Source organism: Ursus arctos, unplaced genomic scaffold (assembly GCF_023065955.2).
Source record: "Ursus arctos isolate Adak ecotype North America unplaced genomic scaffold, UrsArc2.0 scaffold_10, whole genome shotgun sequence".
In the NCBI taxonomy this organism is placed as follows: Eukaryota; Metazoa; Chordata; class Mammalia; order Carnivora; family Ursidae; genus Ursus; species Ursus arctos.
The window spans coordinates 58,396,000-58,412,367 of record NW_026622764.1 but is presented as its reverse complement, the minus strand read 5'-3'; the positions used below and the strand labels follow the sequence as shown (position 1 = coordinate 58,412,367).

General features: G+C 45.9%; 1 protein-coding gene across 3 annotated transcripts in view; it reads right to left on the bottom strand.

The window, feature by feature from the left end:
- Nucleotides 1–15,844, bottom strand: part of FAM124A (family with sequence similarity 124 member A) — a 99,634-nt gene extending 83,790 nt beyond the window's left edge. Inside the window, exons 1-3 of one of the 3 annotated variants that reach the window (XM_057308900.1) lie at nucleotides 15,652–15,739; nucleotides 14,036–14,130; nucleotides 7,248–7,279 (exon numbers count right to left, since the gene is read on the bottom strand). In XM_057308900.1, coding sequence (XP_057164883.1) covers nucleotides 7,248–7,263 — 16 coding nt within the window. In that variant the 5' untranslated portion in view covers nucleotides 7,264–7,279; nucleotides 14,036–14,130; nucleotides 15,652–15,739. Of the gene's footprint in view, nucleotides 1–7,247; nucleotides 7,280–14,035; nucleotides 14,131–15,651 lie in introns of all 3 variants that reach the window. The other 2 variants (XM_026493211.4, XM_057308908.1) reach the window with 2 other exon arrangements.
- Between the last annotated feature and the right edge of the window lie 524 nt (nucleotides 15,845–16,368).

The following is a 16,368-nucleotide window of genomic DNA, read 5'->3' as shown; positions in this document are numbered from 1 at the left end:
GTGAATATAACCAATAGTACCAACAACAGGGCACTGGGGAACATACAGAATATAACGGAATACTGTAGATTCAAACTATTATAGAAGTAAGTTTACTGATATTGAAGAAGTTCACATATGCTTAATTAGAAAATGAGACTATAAAGCTATGCAATACTATTTTTGCTAATAATATATATCTACAGTAATATAGATGCTCAGAAAAAATCTACAAAGGCAGAAAACAAATTATGACTACTGACTGTTTCTAGATGGCAGGAATCAGAGTTTTCTTCTTTTTGCTAATCTGTATTTTCTGATTTTTCTACAATGACTATATATTATTTGAGTAATAATAATTATTTTAAAATTGGGAAAAGCACCAAGCACATCAGGAATGTGGGATGGAAGCTATTCACTTGTGTTTCTTCCTTTGGTGGTTGTGGTGGTGGTGGTGGTGGGAGGTGTCCCAATGACCTTGGTAGACCAGCTGTCCCTGAAGTGTCACATCAGCTTCTCAGGGAAAATGTGGTTGTGAGAAGTCCGCCTTCATTTTTCTTTGGGATCCTGGACAGAAATTGACACTCTCTATGTAGTTGAAATCACACAATTAAAACTTATCTTTGGAACCAGTAGGACTACACCATATTTTTTGGGGAACGGATGCCAGTGTAACAGCATCAAAGGAGTTGTCTGTATGGTATGTCTTCACCCTTTGATTTCCTGATGTGTATCCTTGGTTATTGCTTTTTTCTTATCAACTGCCAAATACCAATACCGCTCACCCTTTCAGGTTCCTGTGCAGAGGATTCTGGCCATACAGAACCCACACTGTCAAATAACTGTCTAAGTACACTAGCTTTCAGCTCATTAATCTCAGACTTCATTCACTACTCTGTGATCTTACAGATAAGGCTGCTGCCTGCTTCTCAAAAAAACCCCAAACACACCTCTAGCTTGCCTGATAAAGGACAAATTCTGTGTTTTCAAATAAACCATTCAGTAGAGGAACACAGTTTTCTTCTTTTAAATGATCAATAATTCATAATTTAAATATTTGTCAAGTGAAGTTTTTTTCTCATCTAGACATTATGCAAACCCTAGGGCCTACAGATTATGCCCTTAAAAATTAGAATCTAAAAGAAATTTGGATAGAACATATCTACTAGGGATTTAAGAGCAATTTTGCTGATGGGGGAGATGAGCTAGATTAGTGCTCCTCAAAACTTCAGTGCAACAGCTCACATGACTCAGGAGGTCTGGGTGGGGCCAGGAGGTCTGGGTGGGGCCTGGAATTCTGCATTTCTAACAAGTATCAGTGATGCTGATACAGTGGTCTGTGGACCATACTCTGAGCAGCAAGTTTTCTAGTTTGGTGATTTATGTGCTCTGCCAGGCCCAGAATACCTTCCCTGGGCAGCTGCCAAAATGCAGAGTAAGTGGACCTCAAGCTGCACCGGCTGGCATTCTGTGGCTCTCAGGCCGTGGCTAAGCCTCTACCTGAGTGGCTTCAAGACCCAGACTTGCCAAAAAATGACACACCCCCAACCGTGGCCTTTTATTAGAGTTACCTACAAGTTACATGCGAAGTGGCTGCAGCTCTAAGTGGAAAGTCCAGGAACATAATGACTATCTCAGACCTGAAGCCATACTAGCCACAGAAAGCCTCAATGCTTGGGGGCATGGGAAGAGCCACCAGCACCAAGGCCCTCTCTCTAATAGTCAGGGCAAGCTGGCATGAGGCCAGTGCATTCCAAGGAAGAGGGAACAAGCCTTGAGGGTTATTTCCCACATAGCGATGGGAGCAGCGGCTGTACCAGGGAGTAGGTATACCAGATGCCTATTTCCAGGGACTATGATAGGGACTTCTGAGTCGAAGCTGTAATCCTACAGTCACTATGGAAGGCAGAGCCAAAAAGGAGGACAGAATGGACAATGAAATCAGACTCATCTTTCCACATGCAAAACATCTCAATGATTTCTGGCTGCTCTCTGCAGCCATGACCACATATCGAGGAGGGCTGCGTTATCAGGGGCACGTGGTCCAACACGAGCCACTCATGGAGAGCTTGCCCAGGGCTGCAGATTCATTCTAGCTGTGCAACAGGTCACCCTGAGTCTCCTTTGAGGGCAGGTCTACACATGAACGTGACTGCTGTGCCAGAACATGCTCTTAAACATACTAAAAGTGGAAGTCGTTCTTATTTGGGCTTCATTTGCTAGATGCTGCAAAATGTAGTGTTCCTGGCTCATGCAGTGACCAAGCGGAAATTCGAAACCCTGATCTTCCTCCACTTGGAAATTAGTGTCTCCCCATGCTTTGATTTGTTTTATGTCAACTGCTGGGTTTACGAAAGGATATCAAACATCCTTAGTATCACTAAGGAGCCCTCTGGAAACTAAGGAAGTAGGAAATGGGTGTTAGTAGTGACAGGCCTGACCAGAGCTCCTTAAGATTTGTTCGATCAGCCTCACAGACCATATTACCATCCGTAACTAACTTTGCCTAAAAGGCTGTATTCTAATTTAGAGAAAACTGGTGACTTCTCTTGTGATGCTTTAACTGCAATAGGAGTGTGAAGCTGGGGATGGATAGGTGGGTGTTTTGGTTTTTTTTGCAAACCTGTGTACACTGCCAACTACATACTGGTCACAGAATTATACACATGCAATGGTTAAAATTGTTCCTCATAAGGGTTAACGAATAGATCTGGGTTTTGCCTAGATCTTATGAAATAAGGCCGTAAAAGAACACTTACTCCGAATATCACAATGAAGAAAGTATTGTACACCGAAGAAAAAAAAGATGAAAACTATGAAATTTATGAACAGATCAAAGTTAAATTGGCTACTACCACCTCTTCCAAGATATCGACCTTCCTTATTTGGACAATTGGCCTTAAAACGTCAATCTGTCAATAAGTTATCTCGTCTCACGAAAACAGAGAGAAAATAATGAATATTTCTTTATCCTGTCTGAATTTAGCTCTTGGATACGGAGACACAGGTCATTTTTATTTAAACATTCCCCATCAGCGACGAGTTCGACAGAGCGCGGTCATGTCTTCTCAATGTGTTGCTTTCAGAGCTCCTCACCATTGTTTATTAACTAAACCACAAGGAGCTTACCTTTCCCTCCACACGGAGGGGAGGCACAGAGGTGGCCAAAGACAAAATTAAAAGCGTATGATGCTTCAATATCCTAAAACTTCAAGGAAATGATGAGACTGTGGAGAAATGGAAGGGGAGACGACGGCATTTATGTGGAAGGGTACACCGCTGAGACGAGGCAGCCCTGGGGAGGGATGAGAGGTCCTCCCACACAGCAGTGAGGCAGGACCCGAAGCTCCTGTGGTGGCTCGAGACCAGCCACAAGGCCTTGCAATGAACTAAGACACCTGTTTTCCTATTTGAAAAACACCTGCAATCCACTTGACCCCTTTCTCTCAAGAAGAGAGGGTGTCCAGGGGCCCATAGCATCAGCTGGGCCTGTTCGGGGCTGCCCTCAAGGGCAGGTCACAGACATGGCGGCCCCAGGAAAGCTGAGGGGATAGAACTCCAGTGGCCTTACAGCCTGGGGGGAGCTTGGGGCCAGCAAGGAGAATGCAGGCAGGACACCGGGAAGCTACCAGAATCACTGGAAGGACAGAGCACAAAGTGAGGAAAAGAAGGCCAGGGAAACAAGAGGAGGGCAGGAATCTGAGGCCTGGGTGGGTGAAAGAACAGATTCCATGACCCTGCCCACCAGGAGGTGTCCCTCTTTTGCATAGCTTGGTACACGGTCCTGGGCTTGAATCAGCAGAACACACTGCTCATGGCCATTTCTCTGTAATTTCAGATACGGGGAATTCCTCAGGGCGTTGCCAAGGGTCCTGTATCACTTTGACTCATCTTTGACCATTTGCATTTTGAAAAGTACGAAGGGGCACAAAACTGCGAGGCATTCCTGCTGCCACTGGCTGTCTGTAAGGGCCAGGTAAAGAGTTAACGATTGTACCTGAGTTTCAAGAAGGCGCGGTTTCAAGGCACAAATTAGGAGGGCAAATAGAGGAACAGTCTCCAATAAAGAGAACTAGTTAATTCTCTGACCCCCTCCTACTGGCATTATCCTGGGGCTAGAGACCCTCAAGGAATGTGACACTGTCCTAAAAATGTCATTTTTAAGCTCTCAGCATCTTCCAAGAAAAATTCTCCAAGTATGATTATAATCTCTATTTGAATGAAAATATTCAATCATACATGACGGGAATTTCATTATCATTACGTGGCACAATTGATTTTCTTCCCCCTGGCATAATTATTGTTTTTCTTTTATCCTGTTTATAAGATTTCTCCTTTTTATTTAAATCACTTAAGAATGCAAATTGTACATAGTGCCTTGATAATCTTCTATGCAGGTTTCTGGAAAAACCACCTAAAATTCTGAGAGTATAAATTAAATTCATCTTTCTTAGGAAGTATTATGATTTATTGAGACTGAATGTTGACAGTGTATTGAGGTTTGCAGAAAAAATAAGGGAAAAGCTTGTCAGCCCTGTCGATCTCAAAAAGGCAAACAGACTCAGGGCAAGTAGAAAAAAAAAAAATTTACCCAAATTTACATTTACCCAATTTATAGAACACAACCATCCATTAAAGAAGCCCCCTCAGCCACCTCCCCCGGAATTGAAAGTGATATCAAACACAATCATTGGGAATGTGATTCTGGGACCCAGGAGGTCAAGGAAAACCAGAATGCCCAAGGACCGCCATGCCGTCCCGGACTCCATACCAGGACTAGGACCTAGGAGACCTAATCCCCACACCGCTGCTCTTGTACTTTCTCTTGGTGATGACCTCTCTTCTCCCAACAGGGGCAGGCAGCATGAGGAAGCAGCCCCTGCATTCTGAGGGAAAAGACACCTAAATAGCAACTCTTGCTTGGGGAGGAAGCTTTCCTGCCTGCTCTAGCAGTGACAAACTCCAGCCGTGGACAGACTCCAACCCCAGCTCAACCCAAGGATGGGCTTATGTCCCAGTGAACTCAGGCACAAACAGGTAAAAGAGCATCATGGGAATGCTGAACAGGAACCACTAATAGGCAGAAAAATCCATTTCCTGACAGCAAGTGGTTAGAACCAGTGCTCAGATCCCATCCAGGAAGCATTCAGGAACAAGCCATTCAGGGCAGCTGCCCAAGGGCAGGGGATGACCCACAAGGGGCAACTGGGACCAGTCAGCTCTGTGGGGCCTGCTGGTCACACAGAGGGAGCTGGCACAGCTGGACGTGACAAGGAGAGTGACCCTGGAACTGCATCATTCAGGATGGATCGTAAGCTTATTAACCTTCTCTCTACTTACTCCTCTGAGTATGATTGTCTAGTTTGTGGGGAAATGCTGTTTCTAAAATCTACTGGGAAAATACTTTTTATGACTGTAGCACTGTCAAACCTTTGTTTTAAAGGATAGGTTTAAGACTTCAGACTTAAGTTTTTTTTTTTTTTTCTTTTTCAGAAAGGGTCCACTCTGTTACCTTTACTGACTGCTACAGGGGCCTTCTCCTGCATCTGGGTGTGGTCAGGGTTTATGCTCCTGGTTGGGAGGAGAGGCAGGCCAGGTAAACACTAGGCAAAGACAGCCAGGGGCCCAGCAGTACCCACTCACCCCTTCCCCCCGCCCAGAACAAGGATGTGATGCCTGTGGTCGAGGCAGCCATTTTGTAACTCTGAGGCAACTCTAAGGACAGAAGCCAAAAGCCAAGCAGAAGATGAAAGGAGCTTCCACATCAGACGTGCATGGCCTTCTCTGAGTTTTTTTTTTTTTTTAATGTTAGAGGAAAACAAACGCCAACTTAAATCATTATTTTTTCCTCTATTATTTACAGCCAAATACATTTCCTAACTCAAATATGAAACACATATGCATCCTCACCAAGAGGTCCCAACACTGAAGACTGATGCAGGAATCACAAAATATTTAAAGAGAAAAGGAAGAGCAATAAAAGGCTATTGATCCCAGTTGCACTAAGAGAAATACCAACTCCGAGATCGCAATTAAAATAATGGAGAGGAAAGCCTCCCAAACCAAATTACCAGTTTCGCTGACAAGAGAGGTGCTTTGTTGTGACCCAGAGGACTGATTTGAGAGCTACAAATTGAGCAAAGGCTTTGGGCAAGTATTTCATAAAAATCATTCTTAAAGAAATATAGCTTCTGGGCAAAACTGAGTAGGATGAAAATGGCAGCATAGAGAGAGAGTTCAAGAGAGCTTTCCCTGATTTTTAGGAATGCAGAAGCTTCAGGGAGGGAATGCAAATCACTGGAGCATTATTCTCATTATTACTAATGGTTCTTAATAACTAAGGGGCAATGTTGGGTCTCCAGGTGGCTGAAATGATCAGAGATTACTCGTTGCAGTTACACTAATAACTGCATATAATTCGACACTAAATTACAATTCCAGAAATACAGCTTTCTGCATAGTCTCTTACTGCAGAGGAAAACTAAACCAGAACATCAATAAATAGAATAATCCAATTAAGTGTCTTTCCGTTTGGGTACTATTTAGAATTGACAGTTTAACCGGGAAGATAGAAACAACAATTCAGTATTTACTTATTCACATAATCAGCGCTTTCATTGTAAGACAACTTGTTATTTTAAAATAGGTGTTTAACCTGAATGGCTTTGGTCATCTACCTAGCGATCTTAATCGCTGCATTGTTTCGAGATATAAGGCCTAATTTCCCATGCATAGATTTACTTGTCAATTAGTTTTTAATACAGACATCTTTTTCTGTGCTTACAGTATGTATATAAACATATTCCTGATCACCTTTAACTGTATCTGATAATTGCCTGTGATATCTGCCTACCGATGCAGAAATACAAGGGAGGACATTGGCCCAACAGATGAATTGGAGCCTCCCGGGGGTCTAAGGAATGTGCTCTGAGCTGTCAGACTTCGGGCAGCAGGTATTTGATAAATGTTTGGTGAATGAATGAGTTGCCTCCGATTATTTGGAGAAGCTGCTTTAGAAGCCTCTGTCCTAACAAAGCCCGGGCTAGATCCTCTAGGTTCAATTTCCAAAGGGAAAGTAGTGGCATAGCTAGTTCTGAAATCAAAGGACAGTTAAATTCTCCAGGAAAAGCCCCAACTTTCAGGGTCAGAGGATCCTGTATCACACACTTTGGCAAGTATCCCTTGGGTGATTCTTCCGTTAAAGCAGGGGCTCTACGCATAGACGGGACTGAGCAGCCAGGGCTGAAGGACATTTAAACCATACTTACTGCTGGTGGAGGACATGTGGCTGTAGTCAGACCTGAAACACAAAACCTTAGTATTAGTAGGATTAGACACTATTTTTCTGTATCCAAATGAGTTCTTCAAGCTAAAATCTTAAAAACAGCGGTAAGTAGCATTTACATGGTAAGGACATGCCACAAATTAAAAACCGTTGTGCTGAGGGCTTTTGTGCAAAATAAAGTTACGTCTGAATCTGAAGGCAACACGTTCAAGGCACTTTAGAAATCGGGGGTCCTTCACATGGGCTCTGTGAATCTCCAAGATGGGAAACCAGCTGGGTCCCGAACCACCTAAATTCATTGGCAAATTCTTGAATGGAAGCTAATTCTTCTGGGGAGAAGGCTTGAAGTTTTCAACAGATTCTCAAAGGGGTTCATGAGATCCCCCAAAGGTGAAATCACTGCAAATGAGCACCCTTCGAGTTAGCACTGCATCGTGGGCAAATGTCTCTGTGCTGACATAAGCAGAGTGCTGATGGACCTTGGTGGCAGTGTGAGGGGACCCTGGCTTGTGAGGGCTTGCCTCCACATGCGGGGTCTGCCTGGCCATCAGGAAACACAAAGGCACAATGTTGTTTGACTGATTTCAGTTCCAGCTGAGAAGAAATCCTGCTGCACATTACAGTAACAGGATGTGGGCTGTGATAGGGAAAGGGAAAAGGCAGGGTTAGGGCCAGGGTGAAATTACCCATCAGTTTCTAGGCTGAAAAACCAGCTGCTGGCATGCAGCCCCTGTGAGAATGGGCACCTGGCCAAGGATCTGCCTGCTTAATGTCTTCTAAGTTTCTGCTCTACTTGTGTGGCTGGGAAGCCTCCCGTCTCTGGCAACATATTTGGTTATAGAAGCTCTTGGTTTTCTCCCCGCACTGTCCCAAAGTCATTCTCAGTAGGGAAGTCATCTCTCAGGCAGGTAGGGATTTATTCTGCAAGGTGGTAGTCAGGGGACACGGTTACGCAAAGAAAGTAGTTAATTATGTTTAATTTCCCACATATACACTCCTCTTATTTACTTAGCCTCATGTTGCCTTCCTTAAATCACCCAATTTTCACTCCATTGACTTTGTTACCACACCAAAAAAGTATATACAAAACTTCAAAAAAAAAAAAATCATAAAAAGCACACCTCTGACTAGTTAAAATAACCTACATCGCTCCCGCAAAATGATGCGCTGATTTATTGGCAGGGGAACAAAATGGAAGAAAAACAGCATGCAGTTTTCTCTTTTCAAATGAAACGCTTTAGTAGTTACAGAATCACTGAATCTTAAGGCTGGAGAGAATAGTAACTATTAACATTTGCATATCCCTTTATGTATTACAAACTGCATCCGCCTATATCTAATCTGCTTTTTCATGGTATTGGTTAGGAAACTAAAGGGAAACTATTGGTGAGGAGCCCAGGAGGTGAACAGTGGACCTGAAGCAGGAGTGCAGGGTGATGGCAAGGCTGGAGCTGGAGGGGAGAACTGCCTAGAGCATGGCGACATGCTGGCTAAGGAAGACGCAAGAGAGGATGGCCAGGATCAGTCACCCCCAGCGTTGGTGCATTCGATTCTTTCTGGAACCAGGCAGGATGTAAATTAACTTTAGGAAGAAACTTAGAAATGTAACTGTGTGTGAATGCAACAAATGCTCAACGAACACCCACTGTGGTAGAAACAACGACAAAACAACCCCATTCCAATACGATCATCTTAAGATGGTCAGGCTTTAAAGAAATTTCATGACAATTCAAATAAAATGTTCGCTGGGAATGTGTGATTGGAGTATTCATTTTTTTAAAAAAAGATTTTAGTTATTTGACAGAGAGCGAGCAAGCACAAGCAGGGGGCAGGCAGGGAGGGGGAGAGGCAGGGAGAGGGTGAGGGAGAAGCAGACTCTCTGCTGAGCAGGGAGCCCAACGTGGGGCTTGATCCCAGGACCCTGAGATCATGACCTGAGCCAAAGGCAGACGCTTAACCGACTGAGCCACCCAGGTGCCCCTATTCATTTTATTAGAAATCCGTCAGTATTTTCAGCTACGATGAGGCAGATGGGTTTCACAAACGCATATATTTTAAAGATCTGCATACAGATGGAGATGAATGTAGAATGAAATTTACACATGAAACCTATTTTGAGAATCTTAAGGTGTAACGGTAGTATTTTAGGACAGGTGCTAGCAAAGCGAATGTCCCTGCCATGCATCTCTGCATATGTATTTCTTGTGACTAAAGGCACTGCCTGGGTCAAGCCTGCCAGCTGGTCAGTCTCCTGACTGTCACTCTTGCTCCACTCCAGTTCCTTCCCCAAACAACAGCCAATCTTTGCAAAGCACAGATCTGATCATGTCACTCTCTGGATGAAGTTCAAGCACGACATAAACCCCTCTTTTCGTGAATGATGGTCTCTGCAGTCTCATCCATCACCCCAACTTCCATCCCTGTCCACCAACAAAACAGAAATCAAATAGGAAGAAAAGTTTCCTAAAACCTCACATTGCTTTCCAGCCTCTGATCCTGTTTATGTAATTTGTAACAGTTGCCATAATGATGGAGATACAATTTTAAGCTACTCTTTTCACTACACACCATCACAACATGCTGCTACATAGTTCCTGAAATTATAATTTTAGATAAAGGGAAGTACTACAATTTATTCAACCATTTGCCTTTTGTTTGCTATATGATTGTTTCTGATTCTTCTCTTTTGCAAACCACACAGTGATGATATATATCTATATCTATATCTATATCTATATCTGGCTTGATATTTACTTTCTTTTCCTTAGAAAAATGATCATGAGGGGAAACAGGAACTGAGTCAGGTACAAACACTTTTATAGCCCATAAGATACATTCTAAATAACTCCAAAAGATTATTTACTGGAAATATTACTGGCGAAAGACAAACTGTAAAGCTTAAAACAATTTTGTACTTAAACAGGTTCAAACGATTTCAGATATTGACTATAGTTCTCTGGAGGGGTACATTATCCCCAGCTTTTTTAGGATAGGAGGCAACAGCAATGGGGTGCCTGTCTTGTAAATCCTGTTTATTCGTCTTACATCCTAAGAATCTACCCACCTAGCTCTGAACAAGACATTCAACTCTGCGAGAATGAAGCATGAGAGGTGAATCCATGAATTTTAGGAAGAAAAATGCATGGGCACATGATACGGAGAAGCAGAATGATGCAAGGATTATGTATTTTCACACACCTGACACATAGAGCAGACACATTTACAAATATTACATGTATTTGGTATCTCTTCCAATAATGACCAGAAAGATGCAGTCCCTTGACTGTATTTTAATTACAATTATACATACAGGGGTTAAGTGTAAAGGGGTCTGCACTTAAGACAGTTTATCACTGTCAGCAGCCTACTTGCCTGTATATAAACATAGGATACCTTCTTAAATTCTCTTTTCCGGGAAAATCTTGGCATAAGAATTGATCTTGGCATTTCGGTAATATTGATCTTGACGTTTCTGTAAAACATCAGCTCAATGCATCATGGACCTCATCTGTTAACTCTCAGTCCATTGAATTAGATGCCAGGTAATTTAGAGCTAACTAGCTCCACCTTGAACCCAAAGATAATAGAGTACCTAACAGACCACCCTGTCTTCTCTGCAAGATTTCCCCTTCTACTGTTCTCTAAACCTGTCCCATCTTCAAATTTATTCCCATTCTTTCCCACTCACCTGCTTATAAACTCTAGCCCTGTGAATTGTTTGCTATCTCTAAATCACAGTGAAGTATCAATTGGAGGTCACCCAAAGGGTCTGGTATGACTGTTTTCAGAAGCTCAGTGACAGCTGACAGGGGGGTGGAGGTTCATTAGTGCCAAACTTTTGAATTAAAATAATGCATCAGATACGGTCATATTTGAAAGAGCGGCTCAGACGCCATATCTAGGAAACAACACTAATGAAACACCCATTAAAAAGCATTCATTTTATTTTAGTTTGCAAAAACACTGCCTGTCCCTCTGTTAAGGAATTCTGTTTAAGATAGTTTACCATGGTCAGTAGCTGGCTTGCCAGTTTTTTTTTCTAATGAAAAATACGCAGAAGCACGAAGCTTGCCTTCAAGTGCATTTGGAAAAGGGGAGCTTCAAAATGACATCGGTTGCCACAGAAGAATACTAGTTTGCTTTGGCTTGGCCTGTACTGGGTGGGTCAGACAGCAAAGATGGCGCTTCAAGCAAAAGAAAATGTTTGAGCAGGAATCAAGAATTGCCAATTAATGGCTCTTTGAGAGGCAACTTTGCTAGGTGGGAAGACCCTGGAGGCTCAGGCTTCAATTTAGGCCACTAACTAGTCGTACAACCTCTGAACTTCCATGTCCTCATCTGTAGAATAATAATATTGAGGCGAGTCCTATCGTCTCGCAGATGTTCTGAAAGATGATCAAATTGCTTAGGGCATTTAAAAACATCAGAGCATCTACTATGATGAGTATAAGGAACACAGGATCTTGAGTGCAACTGGAAATATACATTTTTATTACACAAAACTCTAAGTTTATCATTTTGAGTGTTCTTCATAACAATATTAATAGTATGATGAGAAATAATGTACTGAGGGTTCACTTATGCCAGGCACTGTTCTAGAGGCTTTCAATGTATAGACTAATTCTCACAACCACCCTGTGAGGTGGGTACTATGATTGGCATCCCATGTTACAGAAAAGTCAGGGCACAGAGTTGAACCCCACAGCCTGACTCTCCTGACTGTCACTTTCAAAGCGATCAGCACCATCTGCCCACTGGCAGTGGGACCCAAAAGTTCTTGGAACCTTCTCTTTGATCACACTGCCGAGAAAGGATCATAGCTCCACCCATACCCACAAATCCCTTGCTCCTACATTTTGTTCACACCTGCCTGGCAATAGTCCCTCTCCCCCAAACCCTGGTGGTCTCAACCACTCACCTCGCCATCTCCCTCTGCCTGCCCCTAAGGTCGCTGAGGACTGCTGCAGGAAAACAGCTAGCCAGCTAGACTGGGACCTTCGTACATTTACAATCACTAATCTCAGTTGGATCCTCACTCAACATGGCCCAAGCAACTACTTCAAATCTCCATTTTCCTAGGGGAGGGGGCTGCATTTGCCCAGAACCGAAACCCATCTTCCCTGCTAAGGTGTAAGAAGAGAGATGTCCCTCCTTCTATCCAAAGCCCATCGAACTGTGAGGTCTGAAGTCCATCTGCCTCCGCCTTCTCAGAAAGCGGACATTACAAACCATCAGTTTATCCTTTCCCTTTTTATAGAGTCTCTTCTATAAGCACCTCTTTATAGGAGCCTAATTATCGCCTAGGTTTTGGGACTCCTTCCTGCACCCCCTTTCCCCTCCAGCTATTGCCTCCCCTCACCCCTCTCTTTCTCAGACAAAGGGCTCTAGCTACCTCCTCTTCCACACCGTCCACTCCCTCCTGGAGCCACGGGGACCTGGCTTCTGCCTCCACCCCGCCACTGCCCACGGCTCCGCCTTTCCTTCATTATCTCCACTTGAAAAAAAGGGCACTTCACATTCCTTCATCTTAGTGAGTTTCCCAGTGGCGCAGCCTGTGCCTTTCCCTTCTTCGCCTTGGCTTCTGGAACACCACATTCCTCCTCTTGGTAGCCGTGTTTCATTTTCCTCAGGCCCCTTAATCAGCTCCTCTGCCTTCACCTGGCATTTAAGTGTTGTCATTTCTCAAGCCTGGTCTTAAACAGTACCTGCTTCACAGCTGAAGGATGAAATGAGTTAACGAAATACATAAAGGCTCAGGGCAGTCCTGGCACAGAGTAAAATGCTAGGTGTTTACTATTTATCGCCTTTGGTTGATTTAATCTACTCCTAGGGCTGCAACTGCCATTTTTAGGCTGACCGTTCCCAAATGCAGTGTCATCACGCCGACCTCCTCTCTGACCTTCCCTCTAGACAGGCAGACTCAACCGCTGGCTCCTCATCCTTCCTTGGCTGTCTCCCAATACTTCGGACACAACATGTTGAAAACGAAACTTCTCCTACCCTGCCCAGACTTGCTTGGGAGGGGAATCACGGGCTACTTCAAGAATCTGATGAAAAATAAGTCTCTTCTGACAAAAATTCACAAAGAACGTCATTTTGCAGACGACTTCAAGCCATTCATGGACCTCAAACTGAGGCTCCTTGCCCTAGCACGTGTCACCTGAGATGAATCCTGAAAGAAGATAGAGTTTCACCTGGTGGACAGGCATGCCAGGTGGAGAAGGGCAGAGCTGGCGAAAAGGGCAGCTCGACAAAGGCGAAGAATCGGAAACACCTTGCTGATGTGGCCTGATGCAGGGTGCAAGGGTGGACGTGCTGAGAAACAAAGGCAGAGACACAGAGGGGACCTTAGAACACTGGGACTTGTAGGCCACTCCAAGCTCTTCGTATGTTAGTGATGACAGAACCACTAAATGTTTGGGAGACAGACGTGATCAGATTTATATTTTAAAAATAATAATGATAGCAAACACGTATTAAGTCTCCACAGATAGCTATATGGAAGCCGGGGGTGAGTTCTGGAAAAGCAAGTAAACTATGCGCAGCTTTTTGATAACCAAACCAAACTTCAGGAGACTATGTGGTAAATACGAGATTAACTATACACTGAAACTCCTTAAGTGCATGCCATTTTACCTTCATCTTTAGCTTAAGGATGCTACTGAGGCACTAAGAATTCTTTAAACAATTCTATTCTGTCACAACTACACACTTTAGTGACAAAGGCGGTGAATAGCGGCTCTGGTGTCAGAGTGTTCAGCAAGCCCTTACCAGCAACGCTGGCAGCTGTCATGCTTTTTGTTGGGATCCCAGGGTACTATCGCTCCTTGGTCAGGGCTTCCCCTCCACTTCTCCAAGACAGAACCCTTGGAAAAAAATACCTGTTTTAGGTGAGCTCTGCAAATTGAAAATGAATGGACCAGTCGGTGCCTTATTTACTGCAGCTGAAAATGAGCTGGTTAATTTTGCTTTGTTTCTTCTATTCATGGCCTAGCTAACAAGAGTCAGGAAAAAAAAAGTCAAGGATCTTCAATTACAGTTGATAAATGCCACGTACACCAAGTGTGGGGAAAAAAACAAGAGTTCTGTATTTGGAAATCAGGCTACCTCTCCAGAACGTAACTGGGTTCTACAGTGAACCATAAATGATCACAAGTTTGGAAAACAGGGAAAGCCCATTGCAGAGAACATGCCGTAGGGTGTAAAGTCCAAGATTCGGGCTAGGAATGCGTGGAGGCTGCAAGGAAGTGTGGGGTTGGGCGGGCAGAAGTGACTGTGTAGGGAGCTTTCCTCCAGGGCAGCCCCGTGCGCCCATTCTGGCCTTGGACTCCCATCCTGTCCTCACAAGGCTGCCAAGCCCCGAGATTAGTCTAAATCTCCCCAACTTTCCAGGAATGAGGCTTTCTGTAATCTCGGAAGCTCCAGACTCTCCCCAGGGTTCTCCAGAGAGGAAAGGACACCCTTTCCTCCTGAATCAGTACCCGCATCCTGGACGTTTGCTGACTCTGCACAGGAAAATCCTCTAGAGATAGGAGTTGGGTGGAAGCATTTACAATGACATTCATCTTCTACAAGATACTCCATTTTTTGTCCCACTCAGGAAAATGGTGTCGCTGGGAGAAGGCTAATTAGTCTCCAGGGGTAAAGGTTTGGGCTAATTGTTTGAGTCCGTTGAAGCGATGAGGACATTTCTTTCAGCTGGGCTAGATCATAGCACCAACTTCATCCCACCTGTACCCAAGGACAGGTGCGCAGAGAAGTTTGGTGGAGAAATAGGAGTTGAGGAGGGGGTCTCAGTAAGCACAATAAAGGCATGAAATGAAAAAATGTCATCCTCTTATCTGATTTCTAAAAGACTTTTAGGTGCCAGGTGTCCTATCCTTTTCTCATCCCCAACCCCTCATCCGGGACTCCAGGGAGCCGCGGGGCTAGAAGAACAAAGTCCTCGCGGAAGGTTGAAACAAGTGCAAGAGCATCTCTTGTCTCTCTAGCGATGATCTCAGGGGGACACTGCATTCACCTGGTACTCCACATCATCTCAGTGATAACGGGGGGGGGGGGGTAAGAAGGGGTGTGTGGTGGTGTGCGGGGTTTACTCCGAACCTTGAGTCCTTCCACTTTCCTCCCCCCGGGGATGGGGCCCGCCCCACCCGGGGCAGCTACGGGCCACGCTGCTCTGCCCTCGGGGCCGGCCCAGGAGGGAGCCGGTCCGCCACAGCCCCTCTGCCTCCACCGGGTACCCGGCAGGAGGGGGAGCCCCCCGCGGCCCCATCCGGCCACAGCGGCTCCGGCTCCGCCGCGGGGTCCAGGAAGGTCCCGGCCGGGGAGCAGCCGCAGCGCAACTCCGAGAGCGCCCCCCGCCCACGGCCCGGCCCGGCGCGGCTCACCCTCCGGTCTCTGCGCCCGAGTCCACGCAGTCATCCTCCTCGCCACCGCCCTTTTTGGGGTCCATGGTGCGCTCCCTGCCGCGCTCAGTTCGCGGGCGCTGGCGTGACCCGGGGCGTGCTCCCTCAGGGCCGCCCCGCCCAGCCCAGCCCAGCCCCTCCCGAGCTGGCTGGGCTCCCTCGGAGCGTCTCGCTGCCCGGGCGCCGGCCGCGCACCCCCGCGCCGCGCCGCGCCCTCTCCTGGCCGCGCCCGGCCGGGCACTGGCTGCCGCTCCCGCCCCGCCCCGCCCCTCGCCGCTCGGCGGTGTGAGCGTGTGCGTGTGCGTGTGCGCGCGGGGTGCGCCCGTGAGCCAGGGCATGGGCGCGCGCAAGAGGGTGTGTGCACGGGGCGTGAGCGGGTGCGCGCGCGCGCGTGCCGGTGAGCAGGGCCATGGTGACGCGCAAGAGGGTGTATGCGCGGGGAGTGAGCTGTGCGCGAGCATGTGCTAGCTCGTGTGTAGCGCGCCGGTGTGTGGTTTGAGTGCACGAGTGGGCGAGGTGCGCGAGGTCGCGTGCGCCTGTGTTGTGGTGGTGATGTAGGTGGACGGTAGGTGGATGTTTGTAGGTGCGCGCTTCTGTGTGGGTGCTGAGCGTCTGTGCCCGTCTGTGCTTTGTGACCACGTGTGGTGCGTGAGTGAACGTGTGTGTGCATAGGAGCCGCCCCTCTCCCCTGGGCCCGCA